At 37.9% G+C, this 27,682-nt stretch overlaps 2 protein-coding genes across 3 annotated transcripts; one reads left to right on the top strand and one right to left on the bottom strand.

Annotated features, from left to right (window-relative positions):
- On the bottom strand, positions 1-26,927 carry loxl2b (lysyl oxidase-like 2b). 2 transcript variants are annotated; one of them, XM_079605693.1, is made up of 14 exons: positions 26,790-26,927; positions 21,339-21,708; positions 20,925-21,100; positions 12,043-12,254; positions 10,006-10,222; positions 8,604-8,787; positions 7,863-8,020; positions 7,615-7,782; positions 5,431-5,596; positions 3,349-3,589; positions 2,464-2,579; positions 2,158-2,294; positions 1,915-2,026; positions 1-717 (listed from the first exon to the last, which is right to left on the bottom strand). In XM_079605693.1, exons 2-14 carry the CDS (start codon positions 21,676-21,678, stop codon positions 647-649), a joined length of 2,298 nt encoding a protein of 765 aa, XP_079461819.1. In that variant the 5' UTR covers positions 21,679-21,708; positions 26,790-26,927; the 3' UTR covers positions 1-646. The 2 variants fall into 2 exon arrangements, with proteins under 2 accessions (XP_079461819.1, XP_079461818.1); XM_079605692.1 differs by lacking the exon at positions 26,790-26,927 and adding an exon at positions 24,200-24,314.
- On the top strand, positions 25,745-27,347 carry drd7 (dopamine receptor D7). The gene has a single exon (XM_079605694.1). The coding sequence runs from the start codon at positions 25,873-25,875 to the stop codon at positions 27,217-27,219; it is 1,347 nt and encodes a 448-aa protein (XP_079461820.1). The 5' UTR covers positions 25,745-25,872; the 3' UTR covers positions 27,220-27,347.
- The last annotated feature ends 335 nt before the right edge of the window (positions 27,348-27,682 follow it).

Below are 27,682 nucleotides of genomic sequence, written 5' to 3'. Positions count from 1 at the left end.
AAAATATTATAGGTCTCATCAGTCATCATATCTTTCTATCAGTTGTTTCCTCTACAAACCCATAAGACACTTAAATTATAACCAATAATATCTATAAGCTATGGTTTTCAAAATGCCAAAGTATATACCTGAAATGCATGTGACTAAAAAGGAAAGGAAATGGTCTCTTCAGGCCTTTATTTTTTGTAGATTTATGTAATATTCTTTCAGAAGACTCATCTGAGGAAACTCCTCTCACCTTGTCCAAACGCTTACAAAAAGACCTAAACCACAGATCCTTTTTAAAAGTTAAAAAGTGCACCAGAGTTCCTTTCATGTCTGAAGTGAGCTCACTTGAGAGTTATCCACAGTTTCATCTTCAACACCAGCAGCAAAAAGAGAAAGAATGAGGTTTCAGAATTGCTACTGGCTCAGCGGTCAGGAGGGGGGGGGAAACAGCTTTTCAGTCTGTTAATCGAGTTCTCTATTGAAAAAGTGATGTTCAGTCCTGTAATACAGTAGAGGAATGTGGTGACACTGAGCATAGTTGAACGAGTACCATGAAATTGCTGAGATGAAAGGTCCTCTAGAGAGGTGTAGTGGTTCAGGGCTCTTGATAATCTCACTGGTTGGCCGGGGTTTCTAGACGTTCTTTATCACCTCTCTTTTACCTATGGGTCACCTGGTTGTTGATCAGGCCAGGGAAAGTGTCTTCTGTCTCGGCACTAAAGGAGCCCCCTTAAAAGAGACACAGAATCACAGTGACGTTCACTATACAGGGTTCTACGCATGTTCATTCTAAGCATGACATTTCATGCAAGTATGGTCCCAAAATATCTGAACACTTTAGATTTTACTTCAAACATGTTTATTATTTGACTTTAAAATTTGAGAAGATATATAACAATATCAAGCCAAGCCTCTTTTTTACATTAAGACTACTATTCAAAATGTTGGGGTCTGTGAATTGTTTGAATGTTTTTGAAAGAAGACTTTTATGCTCACCAAGGCTGCATTTATTTGATCAAAAATGTTAAATATTATTTTTTAAATATTAATAGAATTTAAACTATTTTCTTTCTTTTTTTATACATTTTAATGTGTAATGTATTCCTGTGAATGAAATTATTCAAATATGATTTCTTATTATTATTATTATTATTATTGTTATTGTTAAAAACAGTTGTACAGATTAATATATTTTTGTGGAAACCGTGATACATTTTTGCAGGATTCTTTGATGAATAGAATGTTCAAAATAAACAGAAATCTTTCTGGAAGATTCCTGGTCAGGAAGCTGGTCAGGTACAATATTTTCTTTCTATTTTTTTGCGGTCCGAGTTGCGGGCGGGTTAGTTGAAAACGTCGGTCGGGTGCGGGTTGTTTATACATTGACCCACGCATCACTGCTGTGCACGCAGTGGTGCTCGGGCACGAGACATGAAGGCATCTGATTGGTTCTTTACATTCGCACCGAATGGCAGTGATTGGTCAGAGTTTTTACTGTCCTACAGCTGCTACAGAGGTCAGATTTGTTTCATTCCTTTTTCTGAACACATAATGTATTGACTACTATCAGAATGGAAGGACCATTTCACCCAGTATAAAAAAAAAAAATTCTGAACAGGATTACCTACCCTAGCTTTAATGCATTTTAATTTAGCTGAATAAAAAAAGTTCATAAACAAATAGACCCTAAATATTTGATTAGTAGTGTAAAAGAATAAGCTAACTTTTCAGGTAAGATAAAAAAAAATCAAATTATAAAATAAATAAAATATTCATAGTTAGCATGAAGGGACTGGTCACGAGAAATAAGACGTATTAATCAGTGTCACTAAAGCGTCCAAAAGTGAATCAATATTGGAGCCAGTGTATGTGAAAAAAGTAAGAAATGTTCATGGCAAGAAGAGGCAGTCATGACGTTTTGTTTACCTATATGGCAATTATACATCCATATACGATGACCATCATATCGACATCTGCATTTGACAATGTTATTGGTGTAATCCGACTCAGCAACCTCATAATTGGGGTTAATTACAATCTGTCAGAGAGAGTGAAAACAGTCAGCTCAAATATCTAATCACAATGTCAGTTTCCAAGAATCAGGATAATATGATTAAAAGAATTTCTTTGGTACTAAAATTACTACTATTTCAGAAATGTCATTATTACCTGGAATGTGTAGTCTCCTGGTTTAACATCTGTGATGTCCACCCACTGGCAGTCAATATCATGCCTGTATGTATCCCAGCAGCCCACTGTGATCCCCTGCTCACCAAAGTTTGCACACTCGTATCTCTTTTCAATTCCTTAAAAAAGTCAACAATACAAAGAGCATATCATCAAGTTGATGGCGAGTTTACGCTACAATAAAAAAGGAACAGAAAACATAACTATGACTTCAAAACCACAAAGTTAGAGTGAGGTCAACTTATTCGTACAATTGGCAGCTACAAAAACATGCACATTCTTTCATACCTTCATCACATTCTGAGTCCTCCAGACAGAAACTTGCTTTGTGTCCTTCTGCCACCTTGGTGCCATTGTTGCTAAGTAGGTCATAGTGGGTGAACACTTCCATACTATGATAGTGCCTGTAACAGTAAAAAAAAAAAAAAAGATTTTAAAAACCTTTACCTACAAGTAAAAGCCTACCATACCATTTAAAAGTTTGTGGTTGGTAAGATTTTTTAATTGTTTTGAAAGTAGCATCTTATGCTCACCAAGGTTGCATTTATTTGATCAAAAACACAATAAAAACAGTAATATTGTGAAATATGACTAATTTAAAATAACTGTTTTCTGTTTTAATATATTTTCAAATGTAATTTTAAAAGCTGCATTTTCAGTAGCCATCACTCCATTCTTCAGGGTCACATGATCCTTCAGAAATTATCCTAATATGCTTATTTGCTGCTCAAAAATATTTATTTTTATGATCAACATTGAAAACAGTTGTCCCGCTTTAATATTTTTGTGGAAACCATGATAATTTCTTTTCAGGATTCTTTGATTAATAGAAAATATTAAAAAGGACAGCATTTATTTAAATAGAAATCATTATAAATGTCTTTACTAATGTCTGTCACTTTTGACCAATTAAATCTGTCCTTACTGAATAAAATCATTATTATTATTTATTTTTTTTAATTACTGACCCCCAAGTTTTGAACGATACTTGGGGCTAACTGTATCAGTTTACATTTTTGTAAATTTTTGTACCCATCTCTGCTGTTTACCTATTTAGTATATTATTCTTGTTCATGACATCAAAACATGGATAAATGTAATATATTTATGCTCTTATGAATGATATCTGAATTCTACCTCTATTGTCTCCAGCAGTTATCAGACCCCCCTCACCTGTGGCAGTCATGCCAAACCCAGGTCTCTCTGGAGGCTTTGGGTCTGAAGTCAGATTGTCCGTTGTTGTGGATCTGGGAGGAGAAGCGGAGGAGTCGGCGATAGGAGTTGGCTGGGGTGGCACCGGAGGTTGAGCCCAGGCAGTTCTCCTCATAGGCACACTGCAACATGATCATAGGTCGGTCCTCTAAGTATGTGGTCTGTTCCACCACCTGGGGGTTGAGCACCAAATCTGGGGCAGCTGGAAGGAAATAAAAACCTCTTAGCTTATGTTTTAAAACAAGTGTTCCTGTCAGAGTTCTAAAGAAAGGTTTATCCAGTATGTTTCATTGTTTTTAACTCCATATAACCTGAAAAAGAGATTTGTTTTAAACACATATTATACCACAAACTATATTAGTAATCATGTAGTAGTATGCTAAGGGCCCTATCATATACCCGGTGCAATGCAATGCAAGTCTTTTTTTGTAGTTTCAGCCTGACGCAGTTATCATTTTCACGTCCTGCGCCACGTTGTTTAAATAGCAAATGCATTTGCGCCCATTTGTGCGATCATGGGCGTGCTGGTCTGAAAACGAGATGTGTTCAGGCACATTGTTGGCACGTTGCTATTTTGAGGCAACTGAAATAGACTGCTGGTCTAAAGTCAACGGCGCAATATTTTTTTGTTATTTAAAGGGCGCATTAGTAATATGTGCCTATAGGCGGGTCAACAACGTGCCTACACTCTGCTTATTACACACACAGGGACATGCAGCAGCACACAGACATGCCAAATATTACAAATAAAAGGATTATAATGTAAAAGATTAGTATTGTGTACATAAAGATATGGTGGAATCCGGTCTGCTTTAACTTCGCGCACGAAAATATTTGATTCCTCTCTGGAAATAGCAAATCCGCCATGGCGCGAGCGCAACTGGCTTTTAAAGGGAATGGGAGATGAGACTCTGATTGTTTTATTGCACGTTATGCCCAAAACACACCCATTACTCATTAAGAGAATAGGGATAACCCTTTTAGAACATGCGCCGGGTGCGCCAAACATTTATCCCGTCGTTAAACTAGCAAAAGTGGGCCCTAAGTGTTGATGACACAATACAAACAGACTTGCATGGTATTTTCAAAGAGAACAGTAGAGGTCAGTGTTTCTCCAGATATTAGAAAGAAAGAATTAGTTGAAGCTAACAGAATTACATACATAGGGCCCTATTTTAACGATCTGAAACGCAAGTATCGAACGCGAAACGCAAGTAACTCAAAAAGTAAACAAAATTGTTTAAACAACATAAACAAACGTAAAATAAACCAATCAGAGTGTCATCTCACATTCCCTTTAAGAGCAGGCACGCTTGTTCCATGGCGGATTGCTAATATAACGGCAGATTTGCCAGGCGAACGCCAAGAGCGGTTCACAGCCGAGGAGACCGACGTTCTTGTCAGGGCCGTAAAAGACAGAGAAGTGACATTGGGGATGGGATAAACCCACCCAAATTAGCTTCGGTTAAACAGGCGTATATTAATTTGTGTAAATGTGTAAGCTAGATTTATTTTTTCACATCTTCATGGACACACAACAAATGATTTCCCTCGTGTGTTAATATTTTTCCTTGTAATAATGTATGATTTGCAAAAATGAAAACTGCTGCATCTGTTTAGATTAGAGAATCAAAGTGTATGCGCGTTGTTCACACGCTACATTATGGCCAAGCATGCGCCCTTAAAATACCATATGAATAACACACGCAAGGTTTTTCCTAGTCAGTGGCGGAATTGTTTCCTGGAACTGCAAAATAACACCAGGGACGTTTGCGCCGGAACACGCCTCCTCTTTTCGCTGAACAAAACTGGAAAACTTCCCGAGCGCAAGTTCATTCACTAATTTACCGACGTGCGTCTGTGGAGGAAAAAGTCCGCTCTGTGCGGGTGCAACATAGGAATGATACATGCGTTGGTGTACTAAGTCAATTGCGCTGGGAGCAAGATAGGGCCCATATAGTAAGAACTTATAACATATACGATACATAAAAATCCATAAATATAAGAATAACTGTATTTGAATATTCTGATGATAAAACTTACTCTCAGAGCAGGAAACTCCAGCAGCAAAGCGTCCTCCACCTTTAGGACAGCTGAGATATTCTCCATGATGCAGACAGTGGGAGAGAGACATCTCTGTTCCGGCACACCTCACCCCACTCATAACCACTGCATCTGCATTCACTGAACCGGGCCAATACCATGTCTCCTATACAAACACAAAATCCCACATCAGTTCAAGTGATTCATCCATCGCACAGGGGAAATTAAAGGTAGTGCAAATACACTGAATATAAAGACACCGTTTATTATTAAATGGAGCGAGTTGCATGCATTATGGGAGCAGACATGTTAAGGTGTGTGTAATACTTATAAGACGTATATAATACGTGCTTATCTCAGTACAGTGATGTTATTGTTAACTAAATCTATTCAAGTAAGCTGAAATAAAAATAAAATACAAATATTAGATAAAAAAAAAAAATGTTGCCTTGGCAACTTACTGATAAGTTTAAGTTGAAGTACTAAAATTACTCAAACTAAAAACTGAAATAAAAAGAAAATTTGTTTAAAAACAATACTAAAACAACATTGTCTCAGTAACCTGTCTGTTATTGGTCACTCTTTTAATAAAGGAATCAAAGCTTATCCAATGGCATTGGTAACTGAAAACATTTCGTCATGCTACATTCACATCGCTAGGTGTCGCTATAAGACTGCCGTTAACTTTTTTTTTGCACCAGTCTTATTGAATGCACCTTTATGAAAGGACATATGTTAGATATTAAAATGAGAGAACACAAAGTTGAGGCAAAATGTCAACAGAGAAAGAGAAATCACTAACAGTAAAATGTAAAATAACCACAAGATGGTGCTATTTCCTGTCACCTTATCAAAACCTCTGGGACTTTTTGTTCTTATCGAGAAAAGTCCTCAGGAGCCAGGAACTAGCTCAAGTCAAAACACTAAATAGTAGCCAAAGGAGAATGAAACGTAATACCCAGAGCAACAAAATGTTCTCTTTTATGTCACGTTTTTATAGTATGTTACCTACACTTAAGTCCTATCTGTTTCATATAGGCTAATTGAACCATTTAATTATTTAAAATAAAAACAAACAGAGTCTGTATTGTTTAACCATTTCCAGACATAATTTACTTGTCGACACAACAGTAACATCTTCAAAAGCAAACCTCTCCTTCCCTGCGGCAGTCAACTGTTTCGTTCTTTCTTATCTATTTAAGATCCATTTGATGAAGAGATATAATTTTCTCTTGGAATAGACAGTCTCTAACTCTCTTAAAACACTTCCCAGGTGTAACAGTTTATCTTCAACGCTGTCAAACCAGAAGGGAGTAATGGTTTCTCTTGGCAACCGTAAACACAGATCTATAACTGTCAGTAAGCATGTATTTAAGAAGGTTAACCTGAGGAAAAAAGACATGTCTTAACAGCTGGTTGTTCTACTAATTACCATTAGAAACATCATTCTCACAGGACGACTTCAAGCTGAGCTGTGCCTCTAATAAAACTGGGATTCATTTTAGACTTTAAATATACAAGTACATACGTTTTCTTGCAGTAACTCGTTTTGTCTAAGGCTATTAAAAGAAAGAATTCCACCTTGGACATGGTACAAGTGAGTAGAGAGTCAATTGCCCTACTGAAGAAGAAAAAAACTGTTTCTTTGTGGACATATTTGACAAATAAATCACAATACATTCATTTAGAAGGTACACCAGTCTACTCTGTTTACAAAATCCCTTCTGTGAATTGACATTAGACTAGACAACGTGCCTGAGTGTTGGAATGCTGCGATTTCTTATTAACAACCAGCAGGGACAGTTAAAGGACACCGCAGGAATCCCATTGTCACAAGATGGTCGATAAAAATCGAATTGAACTGAAACATTCCAGAACTGATTTGGTTTTAATAAAGTTCAGAAATCATAGTAGGACGTCACTAAAAAACTTTCAGCCCACACAGAGCTTTCATTTCACTAACAGCAGTCCTCCACCATCCCTGCTTATGCAAAAATAGCTGAATAGTAATGCGAGTTTGGAATACCATGAATTTCTTCAAAGGGCCAACATCCAATTTTCTAAGATCAAGGGATGATCCGGCGAGAAGGATAGACATACCTTACCAAAAGCCTGTTGAGGTATCAGCAGTGTAAAAGGATCACATTGTGAGACTCATATGTCCATTTCGAGGAGTAAACATACCTGGAAAGCACTGCTTGCAAAGCCCAGGCCCAGCTGTCTGCAGACCACCATGGCCTCCATAGTGCCCCAGCCCTCACCGCACACAGTCCCCCACACCAGAGAACTGTTGCGCTCAATAAGAACCTCAACGCGGCCTTCAAAGGGGTTATGTCCTCCACTCAACCGCAGCTGCAAGAATAAAGAGCAGACTTGCCATGTTATATGACAGTAAAAATGCATTTCGGTAGTCAGTCAATTTGAGTTCTTACCCTCTGTTGGAAGCCCATGGCAGGAACATTGCACCTCACGCCTGCGTCCTCCTCGTGACTGCAGCCTTCAGAGTCTTTATCCATATTGAAGGGACACTCAGTGACAGACTTCTCAAAGCCAGAACATTGAACCTCATTCATATGTACAGGGCCCATTCCTGGAAAATACATGTTTTTATCCAGACACACCCATAAATGGTCATAGACACATGTTTAGTCCTAATAATAAAATCCCTACCTATATACACATATCTAATAATCATAGGAAGAAAACATAATTTACCCCGAAATTTAAGTACATTTTTGAAAGTATTTGGGAAATTGTTGTTTTCGAAAGAGAGAATAGGTCTTCAAAGAATTGAACCTATCAATCCAGCAATATGCAAATGTAACCCAATCATAGCAGTTCATGACCCCTTTAAATAACTGGCTTTTATATTGTTTATATTTATATTGTACTAAGACCAAAATAAATAATTCAAATATTATCTGAAAAATATTATCTGTAATGTCAGACCAGAAGAGAAACATTTTCAGCTTAATTCATTTTTCCCACCCCTTACTTATTAAATGACTTTCATTATAACAATGTATTCATTTTAGTTATAATATTTGTATCAACTCTCTAGAGCACTGTGTGCTATGAATCCATAAAAAGGGCACAAGTAAATAAATGGAAGTCAGGGAGGTTGTAGCATTCCATCTACTGTTGAACTTTCAGATCAATTCAACTATACGCACCTTGTCCAAGCTGACCTCCAGAAATCGCCTCCTTGGCACTCCCTAATCCAAGCTCACGACACACCACAGTAGCTGCTACGAGATTCCAGTTGTCATCACAGATCGTGCCCCATTCTCCATTCTTCAACACCTCCACACGCCCCTCTCCAATTACAGCGCCACCTCTGAGACGCACCAGGGGTTGCTGTATGTGAAGGAAGAGGAAGACTGAATGAGAAAGACCTTTTAGCAGAAAAGCTAAAGTGCTAAACTCAAGTAAAGGAATTCATATTTGAGAAGTTTTACAGTAATTCAGGCAACGAGTTTACATCAGATGTGCATGACAAACTTTAAGACATCATAATTAAGATGCTCATTAAAAAAGTTGGCAAAACCATTATAATTATTAAATTAAAATACACTGTTGGGGTAACGCTTGGGACCAGTAAGATTTTTTTCTCTTATGCTCACCAATGCTGCATTTATTTGAACAACAGCAAAAGGAATAACAGTACGGTAATATTGTCAAATACTATCACAATTTAAATTTGAATACATTTTAAAATGTCATTTATTTCTGTGATGGCAAAGCTGAATTTTCAGCATCATTACTCCAGTCTTTACTTAGTTTCACATAATCCTCCAGATATTATTATAATATGCTGATTTGGTGCTCAATAAACATTTATTTTTATGATCAACATGAACACAGTTGTTTCGCTTAATATTTTTGTGGAAACCATGATAGATTTATTCCGTATTCTTTGAAGAATAGATGAAAAGTTCAAAGGAGCAGCATTTATTTAACATATATGTTTTTTGTAACATTATAAATGTATTTACTTTAACTTTTTATCAATTTGATACATCCTTGCAAAATTCCAAAACCTTCATCATTAAAAGAATGGATATATTCTGCCGGAATTCTTTCAGGAATACACAACAGACACTTCAATAGTGCAGATATACATCATCCTAATGAACTCACTGACCTCCCTGAATGGTATGTAACAGGCAGGCTTCCACATGGACTACTTAAATATGTAATTTGGAAAGAGTGATGTCATTTTCGGGTAAAATGTCTGTCATCATAGGGCTTTAGAGATTTAAAAATATCCTTTTCTCTGCTCTCTAACATTAGTATTCATATAATCACACTTTGCGGCAACTGAAAATACTGGACTCGAAAACTGCCACTTTTGCCATACATTCTTCTTTAAATAAGTAAGAGACGATTCACTTTAAAGTAGCCGCTTAGTCTAGATCAAGATTTTCTATAACCATGGTGATAAAGTGTATTGAGATCTGTTCCATACTTAATAGTCTTCTCGAAGGTGAGAGTCAGAAGTTCAGTGCAAAGCAATACCTCATGTAGACATGTGGCTTCTTGTATTTTTGGAGAAAATGTATCATCTGGCCTCACCTCCTGTCTGAAGGCCTTCCTGTATCCTGACATGGGAGTCGGGGCGAAAGCTCTGCCAGGGACGCAGCTGACTACCACAGGAGTGCCCAGCTCACACGTGCTATTGGCTTTGATGGTGAGCGTGTGGCCAAGCTTACAGCTAGACAAATGAGCTTCATTTCCGGTGCAATTTATGGAGTAATCCCAGTAAGTTGGTTTTCTCCTGCGGGCAAACATCCTGAGAAACAAAGGAAAAGGAATTTGAGAATTGAGTTTAACAAACATAACTCACACAAAACCCATGTATAGGCCCAAGTGGAAGATTCCAGCCATAATAGGGCTAGTAAAGATTCATGACTGCATTAAACATTCGATACACTTTGAACTGGAAAAGGATGAAGCGCAGCTGATTGACGTCATATATTCCTGCAGGAAAAACAGTGCTAATTCAAACAGAATATTTAACAAGCTCCCCTGTCAGAAGTATACTGGCCATCATTCACAAAAAAAGACAATTTACATTTGTTTTTTATTTAGACTCTGAGGAAGAGAATGTCTCACACTAGACTTGCTCCAAAGTCTATGTCAGATCCCTACTATCAGGAAAACAAATGTAGACAAACACACATAGGCTTTGAAAGATACAAAAGAAAAGGTAGACATAACATTTAACTCACAGATTTGATCTAAAGTTACAACAAAAAATGTTACAAAATCTTACAAAATGTTACAAAAACATATAACCTGGTGTTTAATTTATAGTGTTTGTGAGAACAGCTGGGAGAGCTGTTATACTTCCACGCTTTATCATCTGAGAACATCATCTGCTTGTTCCAGCCAGGGAAAGACCCATATTATTTACAGGAGCCATTTATGCACGGTCCTCTGAAAGGATTGTCCAAGTTTTCTTATGAAAGCACGGTATAAAGGCACAGGGCAGACAGAGGTAGTTGAAAGGAAGCCCATTTTGGCTCCGCGCTGAAAAAACTACAGTCTTTGGCTACGTGTCCCCCCTCCCCCCAACATCAAGCACAGATTTTAAAAAAAACAAAAGTGCCTGCACATTTCATAAGGCGCAGCATGTGCGGGGAAGCACGTAGCTTAGCCGAACAGTCCGAGATCATACAACCAATTATAAAGCTTTAATTTCTATTGTGCCTAAGTGATTGCTCATAAAGCACATTAATTACCATTAATTACTAACTAGGCATTTTAGTGCTGATTTCCACATAGTTATGAAAGTACTTATGGAGATTTATGCAACTCTTGAGAGTCATTACGAACACAGTATGGAATGTAATAGCTTAGCAGCAAGTATGAGTTCAAGACTATGTTCTCTGCAGATTTTCTCATTTATTTGCAGATTTTCTATCAGGCATATACAGAGATTAAAAAGTCTTGAAGACTCGCTAGAAACATTCTTCATAATGTGATTCCAAATATCATGTTTCATTTGCCTAAACTAGCTTGAAAGCTAACCAGTGGTTTCTCTGACCAATGCTGATGGAAAAGCTCCTTGTCTATCTTTTTTTATTTCCATGGGAGTATTTTCAGCCAGGCCTCCTCCCAACAGTTAATGGATTAAGATTTATGTCTGTCACACACAATAAATTACTGCTATTGTTGATGAATCTGTCAGTCTGTTTACTCTAAGAGAGTCTGCATATATTTAAGCAAGATAGCATGTTAAATGAAGTTATATGATGTTTACATATAATAAAAAAAATGATGAAAGCATCAATTCAAATTTAAAAAGCAACGCTATAGCTGAATTTGGGAATACACTAACAGTGTGAAATGTCATGAGATGTATCCTGGTATGATATATTAAAATATATTAAATAAAATAAAAATAATAATTAGTTTTGTAATATCCAGTGAGTGTAATGAAGTAGGATATATTATCATAAGGAGAGTATTTTAAAATACTATAATCTTCCATTTTTCTGAGGCCAATAAAAGTTTCTTTAGCTTTTATGCCGAGAAAACCTATAGGTTATATTCTAAAGAAATATCTGCACAAAAGACAGCTCAACTTAGGGGAAAGCGAGCACTCACTTGTACACACGGGTATTGTATCTCTTGTCTCCTGGAAAGCCGAACATGCCGCAGATGACCCTGCTGTTCATCTGAGTCCAGTCATCATCACAGATCTGCTTCCATTTGCCTCCATCCTTCACCTCCACGTAGCCCTCTGTCACTGGGACGCGCTTACGGTATGATGACAGGATGGGGCGAATACGAACATCCTCCACCTGAATGTTCAGACTCTGAAGGGCAAAAGAAGTCAAGTATTGTTACTGAAGTTGATTTATGAGGGACATTGATTCTTGTATTAGCAATAAATATAATTGCAGGTGGGTGACAAACTTCAGGCCAGACAAGAAATGCCCTGTTAGTACGGTTACTCCATTTTCATATATATATAATAAGGCTCCCTCTGAATAGCGGAAAGTTTCCATTTGTTCTGTGTTAGCATTATTCAATGTACCCATGTTGTGAAACTCGTAACTGGACACTTTAACCACAGCCACTATAAAACTAAACCAGTTTTACAGTTCCTTACTTCATTATAAACATCCTATCAGCAGGACTTGTTGACCTGCTCCACCTCTGAAAAATCTTCCAACTGTGTTTACCCTCAGGCCAACAACAATTCACGTCCGTGGCGAGACTATTAAAATGCATTTAATGGCTTCTGACGTAGATGGATAAAAAGGCAAACAAGAGGTTACTGCTTTCAAGCTCACATACTCCCAGACACCTCGATAATCAGGCAAGGGTGTGTGGTTGAAATTATTTCCCCAACATTTACTAGAAAGCCTGGAAAATTGAAGCACATGGAGAGCATCTTATGCAACACTGAAATAACAGAAGGCACTTCAACATACTATATGGCATTAGAATTACATAGCAGCATCCAAATGCAGCTCATCCCATTTAATTATTTATTTATTGTTAAAATTTTGAACAAACATCAAACTAGTCCACGGTGTATCGGCCTACATGAACTGTAAATCCATCAGGAGGAGTGAAGCTAGATCATTTCAGTAGACTCCAAGACTACATGAAGGGCTTTAGCAGCAGATTTACATTCCTGTGCTATACCATGTGGGTTGAGTTTTGAGAGACTGTGTATTGCTGTGCTCAGCAAATACAGTGGCCTAAACATTCCATTGCCCTCTGAACCTCATGCTGTAGAAGAGTGGTGGGACTGCAGTGGATTTCTGCCAATTAGTGTTTGACGTTGAACTCATATTTGTGAAATTTACACCATTCAAATGTTTGGGGTCAGTAAGATTTTTTTGGAAAGGAATTAATCAATTGACATTTAAAACATTTGTAATTTACAAAATATTCGGTATTCATAAATAAATGCTGTTCTTTTGAACTTTCTATTAACCAAATAACCATTTAACATTGATAATAATAAGAAATGTTTCCTGAGCACCAAATCAGCAGCATGTGGATCATGTGACACTGAAGACTGGAGTAATGGCTGCTAAAAATTCTGCCATCACAGAAATAAAATACATTTTAAAATATACAAATAGGAAACCAATATTTAAAAAAAAATCATAATTTTACAGTTTTACTGTATTTTTGATAAAATAAACACAGCCTTGATGAGCATAAGAATCTTTTTTCAAAACAATAAAATAAAAAAAATCACCAACCACAAACTTTTGAACAGTAGTGTATGTGTTCAAATACAACATTAAAGTTCTCCCTCAGTACAATTGTATTAAGTAAAATTAAAAGGGAAATAACTGCAATGACCATTATGGGGCTCTTTGGCCTGAAAAAAAGTCTAAGACCCCTGCTGTAGAATATACATTTTCCATGAAATGAGTAAGAGAAAATGAAGTGGTCACCACTGGAAGACTCTTTCCTCTGATGCGCCCGACAACATACACCGAAGAAAAGAAGGTGTCTTTCATTAAAAAAAAAGTCAAGCAAGTAATATAAGCTGAAGTCAGGGATTTCAAACTAGGAATGAGAATGTGGTTGTGAATAAACACGTGGTAAACTAAAAAGGTATCCTTACTGTACCAAACTGGAAATGCAACCAGTGCAATTATGTGGGTTTATTCCAACATGGATACACTTTGGATATAGTTCTAGAATGATACATGTTTATTTATATGACCTAAGGGCTATTATGTATTTTAAAATGTCTAGCATTTTCACATGAGGTAAAACTAAACAGATGAACAACCAAACACTCAAACACAAAATAGTCATTTCTGTAAATCAAGAGACTTTTTGTGAATGGAATGGTCAGTCATTTTCCCAATGTCTCTGACCAAGCTGTTACAGCTGCAGGTTGGACGGATTTAATGAAGAACTGTGTGTTTCCAAAATCTAAATTGGACACTGTGGTCAACAACAGACTTCAAAATATATAAGTGGTTTCCGTGTCATGGCACAAAACCAAGTACATTTTTCACTAACAGTTCTTGTTATCCAAGCTACTTTGTGATGCAACAAAGCATTCCCATCGAAGGTTGAAATAAAAAAATTTTTTTAAAGCAACGGGAATACACCAGCTAAAACGGCATATACAAGCAACAAAACGATCCTTACACAGCATCTGAACAAACAGCTTCATGAATTTTTAAATACGTTCCATAAAACATAGTTTGATGGATAATAAAAGTAATTTCCCATGCGCCCCAAGAAAGTAACTCGGTAGTCTTGGTAAATGGGTTTTTCCAATAAGTGAGTGAAGTCATCATTTACTTTGTGACTGGATCAGCGAGTTTAATGACCAGTGCACATATCTGCAGCTACAGGGTTTCCATTAACTCTTTTCTAAACAGGCAATGTGCAAGGTTTCAAAACAGGTTGGAAGAAAAAAAAAAGAACTGAGGTGAGATTTATTAGCACAAAAGAGGAAGAAAAAGATTTCCTAAACATGTGTGGCTGGCTTCTATGGTAACTGGAAGAGGAGTGGATTCTGCAGTTATAGGAAAGAAAAATAGAGCAGCTGGGATAGCGATTTCTGAGGGCTTGTCATTCAGTAGATGTAAGTAAGCATCTCAGGAGATTAGTCTGTCTTTTAAAAAGAAAAAAAGTGAGCCCTTCTACTGCTCATACAGAAGGAGTCAGAGGCACATGTGGTGAACTGACAGGCATTCTTCTACTGGCCGGTACACAGACTGTGCAAAGGAAAATGTCACTCAGCCCACATAGTTTTTCCCCTTAAAACGAGAAGAAGAGTGAGAGAGCATGTTCTCTTCAACTAAACAGATAAACCAACGCTTTCAGACCACAAAAAAAAGGCAAAACACATCTTATGAGTGTTTTCTGTTAAAGGAATAATTACATAAAAGAATACAAATAACAAAACTTTTCCACAATTGCCATTCAAAAAAATAATGAAGCAACATGAAGCTCAAATGTCCGTTAAAATGTTCTACCTAAAAACTTTAACAAAAGTAATGATTGTATTATTCTTTTTGACCACTTTTAATGACTTTACTCAAAGTAATTTGAGATAAATCTCGGATAACTAAAATTGGTACAAATGGCATATATTATTATCACAAGAAAACTGGATGGAAACAAACACAACAAAAAAAATCAATAATCGAATATAACAATATTCTTTCTGATTCAAAATATGTTCCTGTTATGTGTGAAATGCCCCCAGAAGAAACTAAAGTAACTAAACATGGTGCCCTCTTTCAAAAACTCTAGTGACTCTTGTCGTTAATTGTTTGTGTTTTTAACTCTCTCTTTGCAAAGACATGTTAAAGAATGCCTCCCCTACAGATGGAGCCCATTTCCAACAACCCATTTCCCTCCCCCAACTCATAATAGAACAGTGTTTTAGCAGTTAGCTCATAGTTTTTGAATGCAGGTCTGTTACTGAGCTTTTCAAAATAGTCTAGATCGACAACAGTTAACAAAGAACACATAGACCATTGCTGGACAACAGTCCTTGACTGTCTTGACCTGAGCCATTGCACAAACTGATGATTATCCGTTTCTTAAAATAGCAGGATTAGAGTAGCGTGGTCCATTCCACTTATCTGGTGCCCATGTTTAATTGGCTTTATTTCTTTTTCTGACTGCAACTCTTTGACCAGTTATTTCTGACCAAAGAGTCTCCTACAAGAACACAGAGGGAAAAAAACATTGAAAATCAGTGTCAGTTTTCAAGGAAAACTTTTACATCTAGACAATCCTTTCTTTGAATCCTCAGGAATGTGAAAAATGTGTTTTTCCACTTGGGTCAAAAGCTAAATGTACTATGGAAACCACAAGCAATGATCGCATGCTGAATGTGGACAACAAAGCATTAAAGGCCAAGCTATAGACTGAGGAACATTGAAGAACGTCAAGTCTTCCCACTATAGTGCAAGTCACATTAGATGTGGTTTGATTGTCATTTTCAGAGATTCCACTTGCTACTTCATAGAGATAAACATCCTGTTAAATGTAGGGAGTGTCACTAACCCAAAAGTATGTAACTTGAAGGGAAGGAGAGGCAGATAAATAAACAAGATGAAATTTGTCTAAAAGACAGAGAGAAAGCAATGTAAGTAAAATCCCTGCATTACAAGTAAATGCAAGTGATACCTTGTTACTAAGCAAATAACAGATGAGTAGATCGAAATGTAGTAGTTTAAGAATTTGTGGGTTATTTTCAATCTAACATCCATCAAGCATCTGTGGCATGCAATTCATTACCACATACTGTAATTTTGACTCATTCCTCAGTTTTTAAAAGCAGGGGAAAAAACATTTACAATGAAATCATATAACCAGAAGTATTACTTTTTACTATATACATCCAAGTCATTTTTAGCCATTTGTGTTGTAACACTGGATGTTCAAGAATCCTCTATAGAGCTGAAAGAAACGCATCAACTCTTCAACAAATAAATAATGTAACTTCCTCTGAACTCTGTAGTTTCTCATGCAGGCACAAACCTGTGATTGTAATTAAGGTATAGCATAACATGTGTCTATATGACACAGGCTTCCAGCTGCTTCTGCGTGTCCCACTCTCCCATGATAATGGTGGACAAGACAAATTATGATCATTTTATCCAGGACTTGGACTGTCTAGATTTATCAGAATAAAGAAAGTTGGGTTCATTCAGCTTTCCGGTATAGCGCAAAATAAATGGACTAAAAGGCCTGGACACAATAAAAAAAACTTATGACTGCATGGTTAACCAACCAACATTTTCTTTCCAAGCAGGAAGAACATCTTGTTCACTTAAATTAAAATTTGGTTGTGAAAAAAAATATTCACAGATTTGACCTGCTGATCCCCTAAGTCTTGCTGTAAACAAGTCATGCAAAGCCATGATTATAAATATTTGTGGCATTTTTAGATGAGCTCAAAAAAGTACATAGTATCTTTGATCGGGTTTTGAGTCCAAAAGCTACTTTAAAGGGATAGTTCACTTTAAAATGAAAATTCTGTCATCATATACTCACCCTCAAGTTGTTTCAAACCTGTATCAATTTCTTTCTGAGACAAAGGAACACAAAGGAAGATACCAGCCAAACTGGTCCCATTGACTGCCATAGTATTTTTTTTTCCTACTATGGAAGTCAATGGGACCGGTTAACTGTTTGGTTACTGACATTCTACAAAATATCTTCCTTTGTGTTCGGCAGAAGAAAGAAATTCATACAGGTTTGAAACAACTTGAGTATATGATGACAGAATTTAAATTTTAAAGTGAACTATCCCTTTAACAAATAATTAGATCAATGTATAAGATAAAGTGGATAAGCGACCAAAAACCAGGAGTCTCATCTTTGGCCTCTCCTCTACATCTCTCCACCAGTTACATTACATCATTTTTCCCATTTTAACCCAAGGAAGGCTACAGTGGGTTGCTTATGAACATTCCCAGATGACTTGAATGTGGCCAGCATTATGGTGAACCTCCCTGTGATTTAACTGCTTTAATGTGGAGCCCGTGCAGGCTATCAGTAGATGGAAAAGCTGACTCTGGCTTTCTCTCCAGGTTTCTCAGCTGGAGACTAGTAGAAGCTGATCTAAGATGTCTAGACTTCCCCTAGCCCTTGCTTGACTCATATATTCCATGTTGTATTAGAAAAGGCAATAATACTTGGAAATGAAATTCAGACACAATAGGCATATTTTTGAAGACTGCGCATACTTATTCAGATGTTTTTTTTACTGCATATTATAGTGGTGAATTCTGACTGCTCAGATGGGCTTTCATTGAGGTTTCCATTTGGCATTACACTGAGAATCACAATCAGAGTTTACATCTTCTAAAGTCTGTTTCATCATTACACTTCCCTTTGTTTACAGGAGCGCCTATCATGACATATTTCTTTGATTGCTTAATGCATTCTTTCTAGATGACACTGTCGGCTCAAAGCAGCTTGTGTACGGAAAGAGACAGGGGATGGGGACAAATCCTGTTATTACTCTAACTGGATAAAGAAATTAATTTAGACAAAGCCAAGCAGTATAAATATGGGTAGCGTAAAAAAATGTGTCAAGAGGGTGTTTGAACATTCCATTGCCATATTCCTTGCAACCAAAGCCACTTAGCTCTGGGTGGCAAAGTAAATGGAAAAGAATGCATTGAGCGATTGGAAAAGTGATCAAAAGGAGAAAAGCAACAATAGTTTCAGAGGTGTTATGCACCTAGTTTTTCCAGCCTGGAATGCAATTTTACGGGGGGCTACAGCAACAACCTGCACCTGGTTCCCGGACCCTGAACTCAACTGCCAGTGAGACCCAATTATATGCTTTTGAATTATGAACCAAATTGAGAACACAAGTTATTAACACCTTTACTGTTGCAATTCCAGAATATTAACTTTGTACCCGCCATTGACGGAATTTTCCGGGAATCCATGGTTTCACTTTTATATGGTAGGAGGTGCTATTACGCATCTTCTGAAAGAGGACAGAATCTCTACATCAAAACACATGTGGAAATGAAGCAGAAACAAATGATAGAAGCATTGCTTTTGCACATGTTGTAGTCTCTGCCCAAAAAAAATTTGTTTTAAAATGTTGCTTTTTATAATGGAACTTACCACATTCAAGTGTTGATAAAAAAAAAAGAATGCATGAATGGGCCATGACATTTTTGTGAAAATGTAATTATCAAAAATGCTGGTGGTGGCTGGCAACATTTTTAAAAAATGCTGGCGGAGAAAAAAAGTTACGAATATTAGGCCTATAAGTCTTGCATCAATTCAGTCTTCCACATATTCTGTAGCTTACAGAAACAAATGAATTGAACTATCAGCACTGGACACCACAAGGCTAAAATGCACCTTATCTCTGCGTTTGTGAATCAGAGGCTGGATGTCCTCTAAGCGACAGATTGCATCTACCACCTCTCAACCCTTCTTCCACCACGGCCTGTCAGCCCCTCAGCTCCTCTAACCACCTTTGGGGAGGTGGAGTCGCCGTGGGTCTGCCGGCCTACAGCTCCAGCCTGGTCGGTGGATCCCGGTCTCCACCTCGGACCTCCGCGACCAGGACTCCGCCTCAGCCCGACGGTCCATTAGCGTCACCTTGGCTCCTACCTCCCTCAGCTCCACCGTGGCCCATCAGTTCCCCAGTTCCGCCAGGCTCCCTCGTCCCTCGACCTTCCCTCACCTCTGGACTGCACTCCTCTGGCTACGCCTCGTCCCTTCGCCCCCCTGGCTCCATTGGACTCCTCACTCCCTTCAGTTCCTCCTTGGTCCTCACTCCCTCTGTCTCCACCATGCCCTTCTGTGTCCCCGCCTGCACCTCAGTCGCCTGAGCCGGCGGCCTCGCCATGTCCCGCCAGATCCTCTGCGTCGCCTGGGCTCGTCGGTTCTCCGGCTCCACCCTGGTCTCCTCTCCCACCGGCTCCGCCCCCGTCAGTCGGCTCCCTGGAGTCATCAGCCCTGCTTCCTCCATGGCTCCTCCCTCCGTCGTCTCCTCCTGCCTTCTGTCTGCCCTCACCTGCTTTTCGTCCTCCTCCTGAGTCCCCTCCCTCCCTCTGCAGTTGGTATATCTATGGCGCGAGGACGCGCCTACCGGGAGGGTGGAGTAATGTCATAGTTATGTTCTGTTTAGTTTGTTTTCATTGGACTTGTCTGCCTGTCTTCTCATCACGTGTCGTCTTCACAGTTATTATTTGTTCATCTGTATCACCTGTTTTCAGTTAATCAATGTTCATCAGTGTTTGTATTTAGTTCCTTCAGTTCGGTCAGTCCTGGTCCATTCTCCATTGTATTTAGTGTGTGTGAACCTTCTGCCTTGTCTGTACCTATTTGAGTTATATCGTTAGTAAACCTTTGCATTGGAACTTCTGACTCTTCGTCTTCTTCTGCCTGCACCGCACCCTGACAGTTATGTTGCCAACATTTTGGAAAGATTCCACCAACCACTTGCACACAAAAACGTCTTGCTTCTGCATAAACCACATAGGGCTGAATGACATATTTTGGCCTCAAAATGGCAAAATTCACTAAAATTAGATCATTTTGGGGGACTATTCATTTTGTACAAAATAATAATAATCAAATGTTTATTTTTGTCTTTTGGAAGTTGCATCCCAATTGGAAGTTGCGAATCGCCATGAATGGGCATGACGCCTCTGAATAGTTTTATACAATTGTTTAATGTGCTATAATGATAACGTAAATCGTCACTGGTAGCGTATAGCCTACTGTATAGTTGAGACCTTACAGTCTAGTTTTTGCACTTATATAATCATTTGCACTTTTTTTATCTTAGTATGTTAGCGCTCATTTCTTATTTCTTGTTAATTTTTATATATTATTTATTTTTAATTTTTATATTGTAGAAATGACTTGTTTGTTATTTGTGGTGCTGTGTTTTTGTGTGTTGAAGCTGCTGTGACAATGCAATTTCCTGTAAAGGATCAATAAAGTATCAACAATAACAATAACTGTGGAAACACATCTGTGCTGAAATTACTTACATTGATGTTGTTGGTCAGGGTGTTAACAAACTTGAATCCTGGGATTCTCTTGTCGCTGCAAACCACCCCGACATCCTCAGTATGCTTGCAATCAGACACACCTATGCCATTAGACTCACACTGAGCCAAACTCCTCTCCTTCCCCGTGCAGTGGACATTGTCAAACCAGATACGGCCTAAAAACACAAGAAGTCAATCCATATATATTCTGACTAGTCATCAATTCTCCATTGAAGAATATTATATTGAATGATTAAGTTTAACAATATAGGATGTAAACTGGCATTCACTTATATTTATGTCATATATTACATGCTATACTATACTGTACTATTTACTGCAACGTCGTTTTAGTTGAGAAAAATCCATCAGTTTCAGATTATATCAAAAACATTCAGAACACAGCAAGCTTACCTTCTCCCTTCCCATATTTAGATGATGGAAACCAGGAGACTGCTTCAAAATAACCCAGTTCTCTGCATACAACTTGGGCTGCGTGAATGGTGAAATCATCATCACACACAGTCCCCCATTCCCCTTCATAGAAGACCTCAACGCGCCCTTCGTTGTGCTTGCGTTTCTCTCCTGCCAGACGTAGCTGTATCCTGGGCGTATCGGCAGGAAGCTCTGGAGCAGTGTAAAGATCATGGGAAGAGTCCAGGTAGCCCGGAGGGTAACCCAAGTGCTCATACTGTGCATAGCTCTGACTCCATACACACAATAGTACAAATGATACAGACCAGAGGGCCAGCATATTGATAGAGGCTCAGGCGGTTTTTATGGCCTGCAAAAAAGCACAAGTAAAGGTTTTTTTTTCTTGTTATTATTAAGACAGCACAGAAGGACATGTTTGATGAGAACAGACATAATTCATGCATTTTAAGATTTCAAGCCACCCATTTATCTGTACTTTTTCAATCAAAAGAACTTTTATTAAAGTCATGAGCAGAGGGAGAATAGCATGTGATTCTTGTACATCACCAAACCGGCCCACATCAAAGCGAGCAATAATGAGAACGCAGAGGCTTGTTTAGACCCCACTGTGGCAGACTATTTATCTACATTGCCCATGACCTAAGCAAAAATTCACTTTGAATACTAGGGCTGTGCAATATTGAAGAAAAATGCGATATGCGATAACTCCTTAAATAATGCGATATTCGATATGCGATACGATAATGCTTAAAGTGTGTAAAATAAACTTAAATTATCTTTAAAATATATTTAAAAATGATATAACCTACATGTGTTTCACATTCTTTTTATGACAAGAAAACATCCTTATAACTTCTGAAAGTGAACATCAGTGTTTTACTGTAGCATAAGAAGTGTTATTTTAACATCAGTGTAAACCACAGGGTTTCAGGTTTTCCTACATTAGGTTTATTTAATAAAAGATACTGAATCATAAAATATAAAAATAAAACATTGCTTAGTTTTCACTGTATGAATTAAAGCTAAAAAATGTTGTCTTTTGTTCATGACCCCATTTATTGCAAACTGTTGCGATATGCATATTGCGATATATACATTTGCGATATTTCGATAAATTCGATATATTGCGCAGCCCTATTGAATACCAAGGAAAAGAATCATGTTCTTAAAAGAAAATACAGTTTAATTGAGCGTAACAGTTTGCCAGATGTTTAAACACTTTGATTAGGATGGTAGATATTCTCTTTCAGTGACACAAGAAAATGTGCTGATGGAAACATGGGAAGCATGAGTAGATGAGGTAACTGCTTTCCTGACTGAAAAAAAATATATATATATATATATATATATATATATATATATATATATATATATATATATATATATTTATATGCAGTTTATATGTAGTACAAAAGTCCACATTGAACATCTGGCATTCACAATACATAGAATCGTAGGCTTTTGAAACATGCTAAACAAATAAATGTTAGGATGTAAAATGAATAATAAAGTTCTTTTGACATTGAGAAAAATGTTTGTGCAAAATGTCATTTTCAAACAATGCTGGTTGTACACAAACATGTGCAATGCTGTTATTTTTCCAATCCAGTTTACTCAAATGCATGTGATGATAATATAATTTGACTATAAAAAATTAAGGATAGAAAATTTGAAAAAAGCAAAACACAACTTAGGGTTCTCAGACATAATTAAATGACATTCTCAGTGCAAACATATAATGTGTTATAATGTGATAAAAGCCTTCAAGACTTTTCTGTTCTCCAGTCTGACATGTAAGCTGTTTTTTTTTCCAAAGGCAGAAAAAACAATAATGTAACCTGCTTCAAAGGACTCCCTTAAGATTGCCACTCCAAGATAAAAGAGGCACTTCTACAAAAGCACTTTTTTAAAGACTTCCACTCACTCACTCACTCTCTCTCTCTCTCTCTCTCTCTCTCTCTCTCTCTCTCTCTCTCTCTCTCTCTCTCTCTCACACACACACACACAAAATGGTATTGTCTAAAATACATAAAAATGGTGAAGCTTGCAACCTAAACTAAAACTAAATGTGAAAACTAAATCCCACAAACATTAATATATCTTTCAGGATTATTAAAACAATTCATCTTAAAAATGAATTATCCAACATTTCCATCCTCTGCTCTACAGCAGCCTAACATCGCATTTCTTTAAAGATGTGCTTGGTCTGAAGTGAATCTCTGCAAATCCCACCTCTCAGTACAGATAGTTCAGAAATTTATTTGTGACATGCTTCATCTGGACAAAACTTATAGCTTTGTCTTCTACAGCTTTGGAAGTCACTCACATTCCTGTCCTAAAGACCTGGTTTTTGTCTATTAGCATTCTGCACTTCCAGACAGTCCCTTGACCACCATGAATAGGATTCAGACCATAAGGGTTCACAAGTCAAAGGGTGATGTGTAATACCAACTGAACACAAGTAGCCTACCCAGTGTTCTGCCTGAACTATTAATAATGAATTATATAAAAATGTGTTGTTAAAACATTTAAGTTGATCTTATGCAGTCACAAACCCACGCCACAACTTTCATCACACAATTTAGAAATAAAATGCGTGTAGCCTCAAGCATGACGTAATACGTAGCCATTCGAAACATTGTTTCCCCCCCCCCCCCCCCCCCCCTAATATCTTACAAGGAAACGTGCTGTAGGCTACTGTAAAACAGAATGAAGCCAGAATGTCAGATATTTAAAAACTGAATATTCAGTACAACTCTCATGCCTTTTCTTTGAAAGAAGCCAAACGAGATTATAAAATACAGCTTAACAATGCAAAGCAGATGTGGTTGTTAGCTTACTTTTGCTGCGAGTGCAAATTTCACAGTAGAATACTCCTCCGAAATGTGAATCTCTGCTTCTCTCAGCTGTTGCACATCCCCTAAACTTTCACTGGTTGATCTCTTGCAATTTCAGGAAAGTCGAAACAAAGTTACGCCTAGTTGAACTGCCCCCTAACGCCCACAACTGTGAGCTGGTGACCTCATGGACCTCCGGTCGCACGTGCACATAAGTGGAATTGTTTTTTAGAAGCAGACATTATGTACGTGTCCAAAAGAAGAGGGTTGTTTTAAACAAAAAAAAAAGTATATTAATAAGTATGACCTATTAAATAATCCCATTGCATGACGAGAGCACTGGGTGACGTGAAGGGTGGGGGGTTTACAAGGGGAGGAAAACAAAACTTCCCTAATTTGATAGTGTAGGCTTCTTAGGTTTGTTTTGTTGGATAACGCGTGGTTGTTGCGAGTGTGTTCCAGTAAGAAGAACGTCGGTCGAAAGATCTTTTCGGATTCACAAAACCCGATTGAAGGATTAATTCACGCATCAGACTGAATTGGTCCGAGCAGTTCACGAGTCAATTGGCTGAATTCGGCACAGCACAGCATAGGCCTGATGCCTAATTTCTTTCTGCACAACGCTTGTTCTCCTAGCACACATACATCTTACTATTTCTGCCACATAAGGTATCAGCAGAAAGGGAAATAATATGGTATTCTGAATACAGCCATTGAACTAATAAACACTAAACTAATAAAACATACTGGAAATATAGCTAAAGTAGGCTAGCCTACTTTATTTGACCGGTAAGGGTAGGCTATGCGAAATATTTTACAGCAAAAATACAGGCTAGCCTATATGTTCTAAATAAACTGTGAACAATGCAAATTATTATTATTATCATTATATATAGCCTATTTTTTTTTTTTTTTGCAATGCAAATTATTTGAAGATGTAGGCTAATATTCCTAGTTGCGATGTCAGATACCACGTGATGACGCGATTACGCACAGACGTAAAATAATATTAGCTGAATCCTGGTTCTTTGAAATGAACTGTTTGAAGGAATTGTTTCGCCTGGATTTGTCGGACAGGGACCTGTCATCACTTCTAGAACCTCTGTCTGTTTGCTTGTGGGACATTAATGTACGTATACTGCCATCTTGTGGATAATGGCGCACATACGGGAGCAGAATTGTAAATTAATCCACAATCGCTAATTAAACTCCATTAGTCAGACAGCAGCTGTCTTCAAAGAAACATGATTTTCCACTTATGTTGCTTTATTTCTTTAACTATAAACATTACAATTATTTCTATAAAGCCTACTACCCAATTGAAAACATAAAACATATTTAAAAAATAATAATAATAGGCTAGGCTAATACATAGCCCATAATTTACATGACATGAGTCACATTTTCCCCCTCTCCGTTTTTTTCTTAGGCTCCTCCTACATCCAATATCATTAGTCTCACCCTCTGCACTGTATTCTCACTCACTTCTCTGGTTGAAGGAAGGAGGGAAGGTTATTTCAGAAATGTTCAATTATCAGGCAACTCTCTTATTAATGGACGAATTCCTGAAGTCTTTGGATATTAAACTATCGGCAAATGTTTCCCAGAGGATGGATGCTTGATCAAAAGACATTTTTCAGGTTGCAGCCATCAGGGTAATAGGGACATCCCAGAAGATGGTAAACCAGACTGAAGGTTATGTCTCAGAGCTAATAACCCGCTCCACGACTGCTTGTCTGCTTTTTATTTTTGTGCTGTCCACCTTTCTAGGGAATGCTCTGGTGTGCACCGCGGTGGTACGGTTCCGTCATCTGCGCTCCAAAGTGGCGTACGTGTTTGTAGTGTCTTTGGCTGTCTCAGATCTCTTAGTTGCCTCTCTTGTGATGCCATGGAAGGCAGCAGCTGAGATTATGGGTTTCTGGCCATTCGGCAGTTTCTGTGAAGTATGGATAGCCTTTGACATCATGTGCTCCACTGCCTCCATTCTTAACCTGTGCATCATAAGTGTGGATCGTTACTGGGCTATTGCCATCCCGCTGAGCTACGAGCAGAAAATGACAAGAACAGTGGCGTTTGTCATGATTGGAGTGGCATGGACTCTCTCTGTTCTGATCTCATTCATTCCTGTGCAGCTGAGTTGGCATAAGACTCCCGGCCATAAAGAAGACCTGGTAGAAATGTCTGAAAAATGTGATGCCAGTTTAAACCGCACTTACGCCATCACTTCATCTCTAATCAGCTTCTACATCCCTGTCTCCATAATGATTGTCACCTACACACGCATCTTCCTCATAGCGCAAAGGCAGATCCGAAGGATATCAATGCAAGAGTGCACCATTAAGCATGTTCAGTCCTGCCAAAGCTGCAATAAAGCTCCTGAAGAGAAGTTAAAAAGCTCATTCAGGAGGGAAACCAAAGTCCTGAAAACTCTGTCGATGATCATGGGTGTGTTTGTCTGCTGTTGGCTTCCTTTCTTCATTCTCAACTGCATGGTGCCATTTTGTGACCCTGGCCTCCACAATGCCGGGCAGATCCCATGTGTCAATAAGACAACCTTTGACGTGTTTGTGTGGTGTGGGTGGGCGAACTCTACCTTGAATCCTGTAGTTTATGCCTTTAATGCGGAATTCCGCAAAGCGTTCTCCAGTCTGTTGGGATGTGGGAAGCTGTGTTCTCGGAATACTGTTCAAACGGTTGACTTCAGCAACGAGCTGGTGTCGTATCATCGCGACTCCACGAACCTTCGAGACGTTCACCTCTTCGGTCACCCCTGTCTGCATCCGCACGCTGTCAGGGAGGGAAGTGACAAAGACATGTGCTTTGATACAGTGTCACAGATGGCTGAAGTCCCTTTTGAGACTGATTGTAACTTTGTTTATGGGGAAAGGCCTACTCTGCTAGATCATGGAGAAACAGAATTATCCTTGGATAAAATCATACCATTTACAAAAGCAGACGAGTTAGTGTCTCTTGAACATGTGGTTCATAATGAAGGCGAATCTCCTATCTCTGGAATACTGTGATCTGTAATAAATATGTTTAGGTGTACTTTGACTGAGTAATTATTTTGTATTAGACAAACTGAGAGAGATGACTGAATTGAATTGGCTTATATAAGCCAATATTCTCTATAGAGAACAGATTTTGAATGCTGTTTCTACATACTCTGCTGCTCATGAATCTTTCAAAAGGTCACTTTCATTATGAGATGTAATTAAATATCCTATACATTTATTTTACCAGCTAAAGCTCATAATATTAACTGTTATTTCTCCTTGAAAATGCCCAATCTTTTTCAGTTAACTTAGTGGATTAAAAAATAAACATATTCTGTCATGTTGAAAATATTTGTTCACTTTGCTGAAAATGAATAACCCCTGACTTTGAAATGTCCTCTATTCTCTCTTAAAGGGAAAGGCACTGACAGATTTTTTGTTTATTTGTTTGAGCATAGCATATGAGATCAATGGAAAATATTAAACAGAT

Source organism: Phoxinus phoxinus (genome assembly GCF_949152265.1).
Source record: "Phoxinus phoxinus genome assembly, chromosome: 3".
NCBI classification, from domain to species: Eukaryota; Metazoa; Chordata; class Actinopteri; order Cypriniformes; family Leuciscidae; genus Phoxinus; species Phoxinus phoxinus.
Note: the sequence above shows the minus strand (reverse complement) of the source record. Positions and strands in the feature narration are given on the sequence as shown.